Source organism: Phalaenopsis equestris, unplaced genomic scaffold (genome assembly GCF_001263595.1).
Source record: "Phalaenopsis equestris unplaced genomic scaffold, ASM126359v1 Scaffold232693, whole genome shotgun sequence".
Taxonomy (NCBI): Eukaryota; Viridiplantae; Streptophyta; class Magnoliopsida; order Asparagales; family Orchidaceae; genus Phalaenopsis; species Phalaenopsis equestris.
The window spans coordinates 79,114-96,306 of record NW_018250656.1 but is presented as its reverse complement, the minus strand read 5'-3'; the positions used below and the strand labels follow the sequence as shown (position 1 = coordinate 96,306).

General features: G+C 33.6%; 1 protein-coding gene across 1 annotated transcript; it reads right to left on the bottom strand.

Moving 5' to 3' along the window:
* Window positions 1–250: 250 nt before the first annotated feature.
* Window positions 251–16,803, bottom strand: LOC110038369 (peptide methionine sulfoxide reductase A3-like). Its single transcript, XM_020743183.1, has 2 exons — window positions 16,140–16,803; window positions 251–755 (listed from the first exon to the last, which is right to left on the bottom strand). Exons 1-2 carry the CDS (start codon window positions 16,683–16,685, stop codon window positions 504–506), a joined length of 798 nt encoding a protein of 265 aa, XP_020598842.1. The 5' UTR covers window positions 16,686–16,803; the 3' UTR covers window positions 251–503.
* Window positions 16,804–17,193: the final 390 nt, after the last annotated feature.

Genomic DNA, 17,193 nt, shown 5'->3' with positions numbered 1-17,193 from the left:
TAGCTCGTATTCATTATCGATCAACTGTGGTTATCTCATCTATTGCACTCCAAAATTTACTGCTTCTCATGCTTCTTTGACCACATCTGCATGAGTATCAACAGCCTTTTGACGTAACCCCATTTTTTAATGACAAAAAGATGAACCTTTTTCCTGGTTATACCCCAGCATGCTCATATAACTTCACTCGAGTAGGCTTCATTGATGTAAGCAGTATCTAAAACTTCAATCAATAATTTCCAAAAAAAAATTCAACCAAATGAGCAAACTATAGATTAAGATTTTGAATACCATACAAGCATCATCTATAAGGCCATCAGCCTACATCACCAGAAATAAAACATTATATACATCACCCCAATACTAAAATAAAGGAATGCATAAGGTTTATGTACAACAACATTTACGGACTAGAAGCTAAATTCCAACGGTATTTAAGAGGTTCCAACTGCTTATGAAATAAATATTTGAAAAACATATAAAGCATACTTACCATAAGAACATCAACCGTAACAGCGAATGGGATCGTTGCAGCCCTTCGAAGCAGATTGCCGGAAACCAAAGCGGCCGCCTTTTTCAAGGTACTGTTGATGGTATTCTTCTGCTCTGTAAAATTTCTTGGCAGGAAGAATCTCTGTGACAATCTTCCGACCCAAGGTCTTCTGGTGCTCTTCAAGAGATTCCTTGGCGGCCTTCTCCTGCTCTGGTGTGTAGTAGTATATCCCAGAACGATACTGAGTCCCCACGTCATTGCCCTACATTATTAAAATTTAAGAGAATTATAAGGTTCGAAATAAAAGTGGGCAGCTGATAGTCCTATTGATTAATACTAGGATTTTCGAGGAAGATATAAGCAGTGAGGATTTTTAGGAATAAAAAGTAAAGCAAAGGGTGTAAAACGAAACGCAGATGTTTGAAATGTGCATGACACTCAGACTTACAGGTTTGTTGGAACAAATTCACAATGCATAAACGTAGTGTAAGACGCATGATTTTTGTCTTATGCATTCCACCTGAAAAATTGGACATAAAGTGGCAGATAAAATGACAGAACTGTTTCTGCATCTAGCACTGCATATTTCTATCACTAGTATTTCACTTGAACTCTAAATTTAGTTTCAAAGTCCTACTAGAAGTATGTTGCTCAACCAGAGACAGACAGAGAGACAGAGAGATGTTATACTGGAGTCCCATTTTTTCTTTATAACATCAGATTCAATGAAAAGATATGGATAATCAAAGTTCAAATTTTTGTTGCTGAAATTATTCCAACCAAGGAGGCCATTTGAATTTTCTCAAGTATTCGTTATGACAAACTCCAGATGATAAATGGATAATTCTGAAGTAAAAAATCAGTTTCAATTTGCATCACCACCTTAATTAATAATAGGAGAAATAGACAGAGCCATTCCAGCATATGGGCAGAAAGAAAAGTTCAGTGCGAAATTATTTCAATTTTGATTATTAATTCTGAATTTTAAGATAAAGAGTGATAAGATAGATAATACAAGAAAAAATTGTCATTGAATTAGATGGAACACCTAAAAGACTCAAATAAAATTATTTTTATGAGTAAACTTCAAGATTTCAAGATTTGAGATGTTTATGAAGAAGTGAATTTTATGTGGGATAAAGTAACAAATACTATTAAACAAGCGAAAAAAACGTACTTGGAGAATGAAAAGAAAATATTATTATAAAAAAAAATTATTGGTGGTAGAATAATAATATGCAAGAAAAGATAAAATATAAAAAATTATATCATAAAAATTAGTTTAAATATAAAAGCTTAGAGAACTGAGAAAAATATAAAGTGTCCCGTGGGAAATCTAAGAGAACAATTTGTGACGTTAAAAATTTTGTTTTTAGTGATCCTTATAATAAATCAGATACTCAAGAGAGTGAAAAATACGTGTATAAATTGACCAAACAAAGAGAAAAGAAAAATAAAAATTTAATTTAAGTAAAGTGTATTAAAGATGAAAATCAAGAAGTATTCTTCGTAGAAAAAGATATTCAACATAAGTGTGTGAGCTATTTTAATAAACTATTCAATGAAGTTTTTGAAAATACAATTGACCTTAGTGATCTTATTATCGTTAATAATAATAAAACGTTTTATTTTTACGGTCGCATTAGTAAAAAGAAAGTTGATAAGATTTTAAAGAAAACTGATGGTGGAAAATCTGTAGGACCTGATGATATCCCAATTGAAGTGTGGAAATAGTTTGGAGATATGACAGTTTCTTGGCTTACTAAACTCTTTAATATTATTTTAAAAACTAAAAAAAATGTATGGGGAGTGGAGGAAGAATATTTTGGCCCCATTTTTAAAAATAAAGGGCATGCACAAGAGTGTGCAAATTATAGAAGAATTAAGTTGATATGTCATAATTAAAATTATGAGAGAGAATACTTGAACATAGGTTAAAACGTAATACAAAGATTTCTCACACAATTTAGATTTACGCCGGGCAGGTCCACTACGTAAGCTATACATTTATTAAGAAGCTATACATTTATTACATTTATTAAGAGGTTTGATGGAGGAGTATAGAGAGAATAAAGAGGATCTACATATGATTTTTATCGATTTAGAAAAAACTTACGATAAAGTTCCAAGAGAAGTCCTTTAGAGAATTTTAGAGAAGAAAGGTGATGATATATGACTTATATTCAAGTCATTAAAGAAATGTATACTAGAGTTGTTACTTGTGTTCAAATAGAAGAAAGATTGACCAAGTATTTTCCTATTTCAGTTGAATTACATCAGAGATCGAATTTAAGCCCTTATACTTTTGCTTTGATCATGGATGCTCTTACTGGACATTACTGGACATTTACAAGAGGATGTACCTTGGTGTACGCTTTTCGCTGATGATATCCTTCTTGTGGATAAGCCTAGAGAAAGAGTTCAAAAAAAACCTAAATTTAGGAGGTGCGCATTGGAGTCTAAAGGCGTTTGTTTGAGCAGATCTAAAACTGAATATATGAAATATAATTTTAGTAGTAGTAGTAGCTCAAGTGACAGAGATGTAACTATGGGCGATCAAATCATTAAAAGGTGTGATTGTTTAGGTATCTCGGGTTTATAGTTTAAAGTGATGGTGAATAGATAGGCATAGTATTAGTAGATTTCAAGTTGGTCGGTAGAAGTGGAGGAATGCATCGGGCCTATTGTGTGACAGACATATACCGCTTAGACTGAAAGGAAAATTTTATAAGATATTGGTGAAATCTGTAATGCTCTATGATGTAGAACATTGGTCTTTAAAAGAGAAACATAAAATAAAGTTAAGTGCTGCTGAGATAAAGGATGCTTAGGTGGATGAGTGGCTTGACACTTAGAGACAAAATAAGAAATGAATATGTCAGTGATAAGGTTGGTGCAGCATTAGTGGTGGACAAGATTAGAAAGTGTCATCTTAGATGGTTTGGTCACATTAAACGCACATTAAACGCCGACCACGCCGACCATCTGATGATCCAATTAGAAGAATAGATGTTTTAGATTCGACTTATATTAAGAAAGACAGAGGTAGACCTGGAAAGAGTTGGGCATATTGTATAAAAACGATCTTAATCTATACAATTAAATGAAAATATGACACTCAATAGGAAATAATGGAGAAAAAGAATTCATGTAGCCAACCCCACATAGTGAGATAAAGGCTTGTTGTTGTTGAGATTAGTAGTCTGGTCCATGATAGAGAGAGAGAGAGAGAGAGAGAGAGAGAGAGAGAGAGAGAGAGAGAGAGAGAGAGAGAGAGAGAGAGAGAGAGAGAGAGAGAGAGAGAGAGAGAGAGAGAGAGAGAGGACGGTTGGATGTTCAATGAAATGAAAACAAGAGATGATGTAATTAAAAAAAAAATGTAAAATATACAGAGAAACAAAAATCGCAGTAGGATCATGTGTATATATGTGCGCGCACGTCCACATCCGTGGTGAACTACCTTAGCAAAAGAGGCAACCGCAGTAGGATCGTAGGCAACCAAGATGCTGCAAGAAAGATTTCATTTTTGTGAATAAGGAATTTAACTGAAGGTTTCTTTATGAACTCCGAATCTCCTACCTTGTTGTTTGGTTTTTAACTATCCTGTAAAATATTTAGAGTATTATGTGGGAGAGAAATTTATGGTGAACTTTTCTTAATTGAAGTAATTTTTTTTATCTATCATGTCTAACATAGGCAAATCAATCACGCCGAAACATAAAATTTTCTTTTGTGTCAACTCTTTAATTTTCTTTTTCTAACCTAGCTGTTGTTCTTAGTCATTTCCCAAAAACTGGTATTATAGACACCTGCAAAGTTCAAAGAGAAGTGGGGAAATAGCCATTAAAACTGGAAAGATCAAGAATGATAAGTTCATTGGAAAAATTTTAGATACTGGATGTTGTAGATTAAGCGCAAACAGTATCACAAGCCCTTCGTATGCCTCTACTAGAGACAAAGCTAACAATCATAAAACAAAATATTATGATCTCTTAAACAAGCATGCCTTGGCAATTACATTAAGCACAAACTTAGGAGTTTTCATCAAAATACGACACAAAAAACCGAATTGGGGTGATGAATGCTAAAACAAATATTTACAACAAATCACCTAAGAGAACAAAGTATACGTCTAATGTAATTATTCTTTAATATCAAGATGCCAAAAGGTGCCTCTGAAACAAAATATATAAATAAATTTGACCTGATAACAAATCATTTAAGTTTCATTGATAGCAATTCAAGATCATCAAGCTTGTTGTCATCACTTTCAGGGAGCTAGAGTGGAACACTAATGATGGTCAGTGGTCTGTACAGGCTAATGAAGCTGGAGCTCAATTATGTTCGAGAATTAAACTTTAAGTAAATATTTTAAGAAATGCATCAGACAGAAACTTCTATGCTATGAATATTGAATGCAAAAAACAGAAACACAAAAATATGGGTGTAATTTAGGCAGGTCTAAATCACAAACAAGAAGTTAACGCGGTAATCTAAGAAGTTAATACAAAAGCCTGAGATTTTAAAAACTGGATCTGACCAAATAGTTCAACATATTCAATCATGAACTAAGTATATGTATACTCTAGGAAGAATCAAAAACCGTTTTCGCATCAAACAGGTGAGCCGGTCTAAGTATATGAAATTGGCCACCCAAATAACAAGAACAAGCCTTTATCTCACTCAGTGGGTTGGTTACATCAATCCTTTTTCTCCATTGTGTCCTATTGCATGTCATATTTTCATTTAATTCTAATAAATTAAGATCATTTTTAAACAACATGCCTAAATCTTTTTTTAGGTCAAACTCTATCTTTTTTTAACATAAGTCAAATCAAAAACATATACTCTCCTAACAGGATCATTAGATGGTCGATGTTTAACGTGATCAAACAATCGAAGGAGACTCTCTAATCTAGTCTACCACTGGAGCTCCTTCAACCCTTTCACAGATATATTCGTTTTGCATTTTGTCTATAAACGTAAAACCACTCCACCTAAGCATTCTCATCTAGCAAAACTTGACTTAATTTTATGCTTCTCTTTTATAGGCCAACATTCCGTGCCATAAAACATTGCAGGTCTGAACATCATCTTATAAAATTTTTCTTTAATTCTAAAGGGTACTTTTCTATCGCACAGTAGGCCTGATGCATTCCTCCACTTCAACCATCCAACAAGAAATCTACTTATAACATATCCATCTATATCACCATCACTTTGAGCAATAAACCTAATGTACCTAAAACATTCACTCCTTTTAATAGCTTGATCATCAATTATTACAACCCCTCCACTAGATCTACTACTACTAAAATTACATTCCATGTATTCAATTATAGATCTACTCGAACAAAAGTCTTTAAATTATGAAGTTGACCTAAATAAATTAAGCCTTTCCTAAACTCTCTCTCTAGTCTTATCACAAGAATAATATCATCAACAAAAAGCACACCAAGGTACATCTCCTGTAAATATCCAATAAACTAAAGTGAAAATATATGGGTTTAAGGCCGATCACTAATGTAATCCAACTGAAATATATAAAAACATGGTCAATTATCTTTGTGTTCAAACATAAATAATAGCTCTTGTGTGTATGTGTGTGTGTGTGTGTGTGTGTGTGTGTGTGAGTGTGTGTGAGTGTGTGTGTGTGTGTCTTTAATGACTTGAATATAAGCAATATCAAGACTTTTCTAGAATCCTCCAAAATACTTCTCTTGAAACCTTATCATAAGCTTTTTCTAAATAAACAAAAATTATATGTAAATCATCATCATTCTCTCTGTACTTCTCCATCAAACCTCTCAATAAATGTATAGCTTCCATAGTAGACTTGTTCATCATAAATCCAAATTGATTTTTAAAAAATTTTGTATCTCATCAAAATCTATGTTAAATTATTCTCTCATTTAATGTATGACAATTAATGTAATTCTTCTATAATTTGCACATTATTATGTGCAGAGCCAAATTGGCAAGGAGAAGCGCCCGGGAGGGGGGGTGGGGGTGACCCTGAGCCTGGCAACGGGCGACCCTACGCCTAAAAATAAGTGATCCGACATTTAGCTGGGCGACCCATCACCAGTGGGGGTGACCCAGCGCCCATAAGAACATCTCTCTAGAACCCGAGCACGTGAAAAAGCAACACTTAAGAGGGGTTCCGTAAGATCACTCCTTGCACCCGAGTGCTAGGAAACCCAAGATTCGTGATCAAACACCCGAGTGCTAGGAAACCCAAGATTCGTGATCAAAGCCTCAACGCCTGTAATCGACTTTGACCATTTGAGACTTTAAGTTTTGTGTTTTTTTCTCTGCGTTGTGTGAATAGTGCGAAGTAGTGTTGTGAGTTTGGTGTTGGATTTCTACAAGCTCTCTTGTGTGATCGAGATAAAAAGAGCGTCCTTAATTTGTTCGTGAGTTTCAGGATTGCAGAGAGATTTGAGTATATTATAATATATACATTTCCCTTTATTTCATAATAAATTTATTAGTGTGGTGTGGCTCTGTGATATTTTTTCCATTCTCGAGCTTTTTCCATGTTAAATCTTTGTGTTTTATTTTCTAAGATTTCTTGTTCATGTGTTTCTGTTTGAGTATCTTGTTTCGAATCTCTTGAAATGATATTTTTTCGCGATTTCTAAGAAGAAAATCTCCTTACAAGTGGTATCAGAGCCTATTTTTCTAAAGTTATTTGGTTTGAGTCGTAGCAATGATCAACAAAGAGAAATACAACATGGAGAAGTACAATGATATGCACTTTGCTTTCTGGAAATGCAAACTAAAACTATATCAAAAGAAATTGTATTTGCCCCTAAAAGGAATCACCAAGAAGTAATCAACGACTTGAAAAAATGAGAACTTTTGATTGGACAACACTGAATTTGATTCGTCTTTCACTTTCTTCATCTGTTGCTTTCAACATTGTAAATGAAAAAACAACGGTTGATCTAATGATTGTACCAATAATGATGTATGAGAAGCCCCCGACTTCAAATAATTTTTTTTAATGAAGACTTTTTTTAATATAAAGATGGTGAATAGTAGTTCAGTGTCTGGGCACTTGAATAATTTCAACACCGTGACAAACCAGCTATCTTCTATGGGCATCAAGTTCGATGACGAGGTCAGCACATTGTTAATCCTAGTTTCATTGCTAGACAGTTTGGATGAATTGATCATGATGGTAATTCTTCTGAAAATATGAAGTTAAACTTTGATGACATTCTTGAGCTTGTGATGAATGAAATAGTTCACGAGAAGGCAATCAATGAACTTCAAATTCCACATTAAATGTTGAAAAGATAGAAATGAATCTAGATAGGAAGATGGGTAAAGACAAATTTAAGTCCGAAAGAGAAAAGTCCAAATCAAGAAATGAAAAGAAAAAAAAGAAGGAAAATGCTACAACTATGAGAAGAAATGTCACTTTAAGGAGTAAAAAGATCCAAAGAAGAATGATGCTGGAGGAATAGAAAGAAATCTCATTACAAATATATCCACAGGTGAAATCTAAGATAACTCCTTAGTTTATCCCTAGAAAGTACTAAATCTTGAATAGTAGATTCAAGTGTCTCTTTCTATGCTTATCCCAACAAAGATGTGTTTAAAAACTACACTCAAAGTGATATAAGGAATGCATATTTGGAAGATAACAAAGTCTGCAACATTATTAGAAATGATGATGCTGATATCAAGTTGTCGAGTGGATCTGTCTGGAAGCTCAATGAAGTTAAACATATTCTATGTTTAAAGAAAAAATTGATCTAGGTGAGTTAGTTTGCAAGGTTACGACATGTGATAGCTTTTACGGTTCGTGGAAGGTGACCAAAGGGGCAATGGTGATGGCTCGGGACACCATTGAAGACATTCTTTACCTGATCAATGTGATGACTGAATCCATTGATGTAGTGAGAACAAAGGCTTATGCAGATCTTTGGCACCAATTTTTAAGAACAAACTTAATGATTTTAAGTCTATAGAGTTAGATTTTTATAAAGATTATCTTTATAACAAGCAAAAAAAAAGATACTTTCTCGAAATGTGGGTTAGATATCGAAACCCAAGCAATAATGACTTACAAACAACCAATCGAAATACAAAAAAAGCAACAATAAAGACACAACACCTGAATTAAAAGTTATCATGTAGGTGGTACTGACTAGGAAAAGAGATGTGGGATTGTGGTTGGAGGGCCGCATCGGCGTAGGGGATATGGAGGGAAAGGGTAGTAGCAAGTATGGTTGGAGTAGTGGAAGTAGGGTAGGTGGAGGCCTGCAGGCTTAGGAGGGTGGTGACGGGTGGCATTAGAATATGTTGTACGTGAGGGACGATTTAGAAGGTGTGGGTGACTGGATTTGGGGTTGGTTGGGGAGGGGTGGTAAGGTGGTTGAGGGGGTTGTCGTGAGAGGATAACAAACTGCAATTATGGGAAGTGGAGGTTGAAGGTGGGAAGGTAAGGAAAGGGGAGAGGAGGAGAAAGGGAAGTGTGTGGTGCAGGAAAAAAAAGTAAAGGGATTGTATTCCGGTGGCGGTAGCAATTACGATGAGGGCGAACACAAAAGAAAGGTGGTGGGAGAAGGGAAATCGAAGATAAACATCACCGCGGGATCTAACTACAGCCAAAACACCACTCAATCATTGGGAGACGATCATTACTTCGGATGAGTTATAGTCGGAGCACCTTCACGCCTTCAGATACAACTCTAAAAGGGGAACACCAAAATCCAACAACTATCCTAAATCGAAACGTATGTCAAAAACTGAGTCCAACACACTTAAAACTAATATATATATAAGTTAGGGAAAAGAGAAGTGGTCCCCACCCAATGAGTGGCAATTGCAAGCAGTCAAATAGACCACTCGACCCGTGGTTCGGAAGATCTCAAACAGTCCAGAAAATACAGCGGGATTATGACACATGTCAGGACATCCCGCTCATGCGTTAGCTGGAGTTAGTGCATATTGATGTATCAAGTCTTGCTCCAGTTCAGATTATTAGGGATTCTCATTACTTTGTCACTTACATAATTTATCACACCAAAAAGGTATATGCTAATGTATCTGATGTGTTTAAGAAGTAGAATATCATGGATGAGAATGACAAACTTGAGGTTGAAATGTCTCATATTAGACAATGGAGGCGAGTATTGTGATCAGAGATTCATAAATCATAGTGATTATCAAAATAAAAAATTCATCAGAAGCAAAGGTGTAATTTTTAATGAAATAAAGATATACAAAATAAAAAACATAACTCTGGACTATCCATCAATTACTTCTGAAGTGCCTTGTGAATATTTTGAGATAGAAGATACTAGTAATAAAAAAGATGGAGAAAGAAAACATGTTCAATCTAACAAAGCATAGGAACTTTCCCAGACACCTGCTACTGAAATCAGGTCCAACAAGATCACACGCTGATATAAATGTATTCTCCTTCTTTATATTATCTTTTGTTAATTGATAATTGTGAACCAGGGTGCTATGAATAGATTACTCAAGTCGAAGACTCAAATGAGTGGGAGTTCGTCATAGATGATGCGATGCAGTCACTAAGGTCAAATCAAACTTGAGATATGACAAAATTATCATATGAGAAAAAGGTACAACACAACAAGTAAATTTACAGGCAAAAAAAAATGCAAATGGTAGCATATAGGGCTATGAATTTAGTTTGAAGATCGTTAATCGCTCAAAAATCAATTTAAATTTTGGCTCAGATTGAAATAAATAAGCTAATTTTGAGCTATACATGGATTGCCTCAAACTAACTCGAGATCAACTCGCAATATTTTTTATTTATTAAAATATATATATATAATTCTGAGTAAAACTGAATATAAAGAGTCATTAGCCAATTTCGAGCTGGAATGAATCCAAATAATTCAATTTGAGCCAGGCGGTTTTGATTTCGAGTCGAATCGAGCTCGATTCAATTTTGAGATGGCTAGACTCGAAATCGAATATAATGAGCCACAAGTTGATTTTAAGCTACACTAAATATATTTGAGTTGACCCCATATTAGCTCGAAATCGGATCGTTAACAACCCTAGTAGCATATGTTATTTTTGTGAAGAGGTTTAAGCAAAATGAAGGAGCGAATTACTCAGAGATATTTTCTCCTACAATGAAGATAATGAATATCAAAATTATGTTGAGCTTGATAGCAAAAGAAAATCTACATCTGGAGCATATGGATGTAGAGACAGTCTTCTTACATGGTGATCTGAAAGAAGAATTGTATATGGTACAACTACAGAGATATGAAATTCTAAAAAAAAAAAAAGACATGGCCTGCTGGTTGAAGAATGAGTTTTATGATTTGAAGTAGATCCCAAAATAATGATACATGAGAGTTGATAGAATATTTCAAATAATGGGTACATAAAATATTGAGCAGATCATTGTTGATTCATAAAAAAATTTTAATGATTGTTATATCATGTTTCTATTGTATGTGGATGGCATGATGATTGCAGGAGCAGATATAAAAAAGATAAGGGACTTGAATGAACAATTATCAAAGGAGTTTGAAATGAAGAATTTATATCCAATCAAGAAGATCATTGGTATGAGAATCAACGAGAACAGAAACACAGTTACATTGAAGTTATAATATGTTGAAAAAACCTATACATGTTTAATATAAGTGAAACAAAACAATTTAGATAGTCACTTTAAGCTATCTGAGGAATAATTTCCCGAGTCTAAAACAGAGCAAACACATATGAAAAGAACTTCCTCTTCTTCAACTGTTACAAATTTGATGTATATGGTGATATGTATTAGACCAGATATTGCACATATAGTGGGAGTTGTTAGTAGGTAAATGACTAATCTAGAAAATATCATTGAGACGTGGTGAAGTGGATTCTTAGATACTTTAGAGAAAAAGTCAACAAGGCACTTTGTTTCAGACGAGCAGGAATTAATCTACAATGATATGTAGATTTAGATGCAGCATGAGGTACTGATGGCACAAAAAGTAAAATAGGTTATATCTTCATTTTGGGAAAAACAAAGCTATGAGTTGTTGGGTTTCCAGACTGGAGATGATTGTTACACTTTCAGCTCAGACGATGAGTACATTGCTATCACTAAAACAAGCAAGGAGATGGTTTAGTTGCAGGGCTTTATGACAAAACCAAGTAAGATATAATAGATTGGAAAGCTTCATAGTAACATTATGAGTTTATTCATCTAGCTAATAATGACACTTTTCATGCTAGGACAACTCATAATCATGAAAATATGTTAACAAATGTGGTGACAATCGAGAAATTGAAGCTATTTTGGCTTTAACTGAAATTTAGAAAGGTTGAAACCAGAGGGTTATCTAGACTATAATACATGACTATGAAGGTAGTGCAAATCTAGAGAGGAATTAATTGCAAAATCAGTCCCAAAGTGGGAGATTGTTATGTGTGGAGCCTAATTGACAAGGATAAGCACTCGGGTGGTGCCCTACGCTTGACAACAGGCTGAGAGCAGAAGACCCAAAACATGGTTGGGTGACCCATCACCAGTGAGGGTGCCCAGGGCCCAAAAGAATGCCTCCATAGAACCCGATTGCATGAAAATGCAGCATTATAATGGGCTTGGCGGTGCCCAAGATCGCTCCCTGCACTCGAGCGTTGGGAAACCCTGTACTCGGGAGCAACGCCCAGCCACTTTCAATGAACTTCAACCATTTGAGACTTTAAGCTTTGTGTTTCTCGTTGTGGTGTGTGCAAATAGTGTGAAGCAATGCAACGAGTTTGGTGTTAGATTTATGTAATTTTTCTTATGCAATCTAGAGAGGGTGTGCGCCCCAAACTTTTTTGTGAGTCCAGGATTGTAGATCTACACTTATTTTAAGACAAATCTAGAACGTCATTTTAAAAAAAAAGGACCAAAAGACTATTTCTCCACTTATCAAATGTCATTTTTGTTTTTAAAATAATATTAAAAAGTTTAGAAAGCCAACAAATTTGCATATTTCCAAAATATTTCCACATTTTTATCAGAATATTTTCAGATCCTATTACTTTTTCGCACTTCATTTTCTTTAAAGTCTCATAAACTTCTGTTTTACTAATGTTACGAATCAAATAATTTTTTTTATTATTATTTATGATATTAAGATCATTTATTTTGATCATATTTTCCCAATTTTCATTGAACATTTCATCAAATTATCTCACTTACCTATATTGAATATCCTCACCTCAGAAAATATTTTTTAATTTTCATCTTTAATACATTTAACTTAAACTAAAATTTTATTTTTCTTATCTCTTTATTTCATTAGTTTAGATATATATCTTCATCATCTTTAGTATCTAATTTATTCTAAAGATCATTAGAAACATAATTCTTAGCATTACAAACTATTCTTTTTAATTCCTTATAAATCACCATATATATTTCCTAATTCTCCTAACTTTTATATCTAAACAAATTTTTATAACAAAACTTCTCCTTTCTTATTTTTCTTTCACATTATTCTTCTACCACCAATTTTTTTTATTTAAAATATTTTTTTTATTTCTCAAGGACACATTTTGCTACTTGCTTAATAGTACTCATTATTTTATCAAACTTAGTATTGACTTATTTTTTAGCATCCTAATACTTAAGATCTTTAATTTTACTTATAAAAATATATATTTTTTAATTTTTGATAGTCCCCATCTAACTTTATGATAATATTTCTTTATATTTTTCATCTTCCAACCCTTCATGTTAAATTTCAAAATAAATAATCAATGTTGGGTACTCAAATTTTTATTTTTAATGACTTTACTATTTTTAAAATCTCAACGATCTATTTTTCTCATAATAAAATAAAGAATTTGTATTTTATTAGATAAATTCTTATAAACATTAATATACTCATCTTTTTTCTTGAATAAAGTATTGGTAGTTGAGAACTAACATTAACAATTTGTTGAAAAACTATGAGATGAATCATTTAAGACACGTGGCGTGGTATTACTAGAGTTTCTAGAAGTGCTAATTTGTTTCTGAAAAAGAAAAACTAAAATATAAAAAAAAAACTAACAAAAATAAATAATCAAACATATTTCTTAATATGAGTCATTATAATTAAAAACATAAAACAAAATTATGACCACAAAAATTCTTGACCTTCAAATTTAATTTTTATGACCACAAAAATTATTGACTTTCAAATTTAATCTTTTTAAGAAGACTGCACCATTGGAAAATAGAAAAAGATTAGTTTTCTTTCAAATGCTTCCAAAAAAAAAAAACAAAAGTGATTTTAGCCAATGCATAATAATGTTTGAAAACCATCGTCATGGTATCCCTGATGCTTTACTTTACTATGTCACTATTGATAACTCCACCAAAAAAATGTGTTTTTTCCATAAGAAAAAGATTTAATGCCTTTGATATTTGTAAAAGATGAAAAAAATAGACAGAATGACATAGCAGAAAAATAAAGTGCCTAAAAACAAATAATGGAGGAAAAGGGAATATAGAGAAAGACAGGTGGATGGCCAAGTAAAAAGAGAAAAAAATAGTCTTTTGTTGACGATTGTGATGAATTTCCACGGGCTGGGGCAGATGAGGTGGTGTGATAGGCAAGTGTGGTGGTGTTAAAAAAGTAAAATGGTGTCAAAGGTAAGATTAGTGGTGATGGAAAATATCCAGTTTCCATTAATAGAGAAAACAATGATGAATTTTTAATATCAACTGATCCAATTCTTTTACTTCATTGTTTGGTCCTTTAATCTATTTCTATCAATATTTACAGAATTAAACAGTGGAAAATATAGTATATCTTTCTTAATTGAGGTGAAAATTTTCTTTATGCAGCCTCGAAAGTTAGCAAAACAATCTTGTCAAACCAAGTAATATTGTCATGTGTCTTTTATGGAAAGCTTTTTCCCCAATAAGAGATGGAAAAAATGCAAACATTACAATGCTAACGAAAATATGTCACACTATATTCTTTGATGGTAATAAGACCATGCAGAAAGAAGCACTTACAATGTAACATAAAATACAAATAAATAAATACGTTAGAAAAGGAAACTGTGTTAGCTCAAAATTTTCATCAGATTATTGAATATTGATCATTCATCTAGAATTAACACAAGCATGGCTATAATAGAAAAAAGTTTGGGCAAAAAAAAAACAAAACTAAGACAACTAGAATTAATGGAGTGACAATGAGAGAAAAAAATGTGCACAATGAATTCACTATCATAAATAAAAAACTACAAAAAATAATTGCTGACCTGCTTAAATTTGATTCAACATAAATATTATGAGTAGCAAAACCCCAAAATGTCTAAACAAGAAAGTGATGCAAGATCAAAAAAATAATCAACACTAAATACATTACATTTCCAAATAACCTTCTTCGAATGGAGAAAAGAAGCTATTTAACCTGTGAAGTCATGCTTTTAAAGCTTAAAGTCATATATGGATCTGCTAAGGTAATATCAATTAATTCTATCACTACAAAGAAAAGAGTAAATCGACCTTCTTAAATGCATGATCATGTTCTTCAAATTTCTAACTTAGAAACGGGGGCAATTCTGTGAGTAAAACCGAAAACTTGCATATTTACAAAACTAGCACAATAAAACACCTAATTTTCACTTTTGTCAAATTTTCAAAGGTTTGATAATGAATTATAGACACACACATGTTTGAAAGTTCACTTTTTAAGGTAGGCATTATATTTGTATATATTCATCATTTTAATGATTAGTGCATGACACTCCAAAAAAATTAGTGTGAAACTAGGTACGTAATTTTATTAATGCTGAAAAGAAAGGTTCCATGTAAAGAGCAAAAATACAATGATTGCATGCTAATTACTTTAAAGTCAATCAGTCATAACCCAAAACTTAAGGACAAAACATGCATTTAAAATCCATTATGTTGTGCATTTTGTAAGCCTTGGCATCTCTCTGACATGTTAAAATGAGTTTAACAAACAAAATTTCATAAAAAAGCCCAGAGTAAACCCCTTCAGCGTGTATAACATTCTAGCAAAAATCATCCAGGGATGTTAAAGTTGCTTCATTTACACAAGGTTGAAGTAGAAAGATAGTTGTTGCTTCTTTCAAGATTTTTACATGCTATTTATCGAGGTGAACTAATAAGACCCTCAGTTTATTGGAGATTGTATGGATAACTTAGATATTGAACTTAATAGATATAATCAAAATTTTTATTAATCAAATGATATTTTGCAACTGCATTCTTCTGTGTGGACAAAATCGAACAGACCTTCAACACCTGAGCTCAAACCAAAGTGAAACATCAAAATTTGCAATCACTTGCTATCATTAATTTATTTACAATATTTATAGTATGAAGAAAGATTATAATTATATACGTCAGAAAAAACTTATCAGAATATCGTGTGGAAAAATACACTCATCAACGGTCGCCTCTCGGTTTGAAAAGCAGCCACCGAATCCCAAATAAGTCTTACCCATCTTTTACATATTTCAAACATAAAAAAATTCAAAATATTCCACAGTTCATGTTTCACTCCTTCAAGCTCTAGAAAGCACCAAATTTCAATTTATTACTCGAATTAAAATGCCCAAATGAAAATTCAGGGACTTACGCAGTTAAGCAGCACGGTATGGAATTCAACAACAAAAATAAGATTACCTGGCGATTGAGAGTAGTAGGATCGTGGCGAGCCCAGAAAACATCTAGCAGATCCTCATAACGGCACGAATTGGGATCATACTGCATTCGCACGACCTCCGAATGGTTCGTCGTCCCAGTGCACACATCTTCGTAAGTCGGATTATGCACCATGCCCTGACTATAACCGACCTCCGTCTTCGTAACGCCCGGTACCCTCTGGAAAGCCAGCTCGACGCCCCAGAAGCATCCGGCGCCAAACTGCGCAAACTGTTGCCCCGGTTCTGGCACGTCGTCGTCCGGCCCCTGAGCGATTGCCGCCGATGAAGTATCCATAGATGAAAGCCCCGCGCGATTTCCGAACCCTAACCAACCAAGTTTCCCTAGCCAACTCATCGATGGTGGGGATCGGTGCGAGGGAGAGGAAGGGGATGAAAAAGGGAGGTGATACAGTTTAGGGGGCAATACGGTGGAGACTAGACGGAGGCGAGGGAAGGAGGAGAGGGAAGCGGCGATGAGAGAGAACTGAGCAGCAGAAGGCGAAACCGCGGGTAAGATTAGGTTCATTGAGGCGTGGAATAGAAGCAAGGAATTGAAAAGCAGACGACGGAAGCGATTGCAAAAACTCGAGTGGAGTCCGCTCGGCAGTATCCGGGCGTTCGCTTCGTTACAAAATAAAATCGAGGAACTCGAACCCTATCCATTATTCTGATGGGATAATTACATATAGATCATCTAAGACATTGATATTTACAAATCATTTTCTTAAAATTATTAAATCTATGTATTTATGTGTGCTATGATTAAGCTATTAAAAATTTGATAAAAGAAAAAAAATGGGTTGATATTTTATCAACAATTTTGAATACTTGTGTGAGAATTTGAAAAAAAGGATAAAAGTGAATGATTGATTTGTAAATACTAAGTTTTGGGTAGTCTTTATACAATTTTCCTTGAAATATTATTAAAATAAAATTTTAAAATTAAAATAATTAGTTCCAAACTTTATCTCTTGAAAATTTTGTTTATTCTCGAATTTCTCATTGTTCGATATCAATGTTATTGCACTTCTATG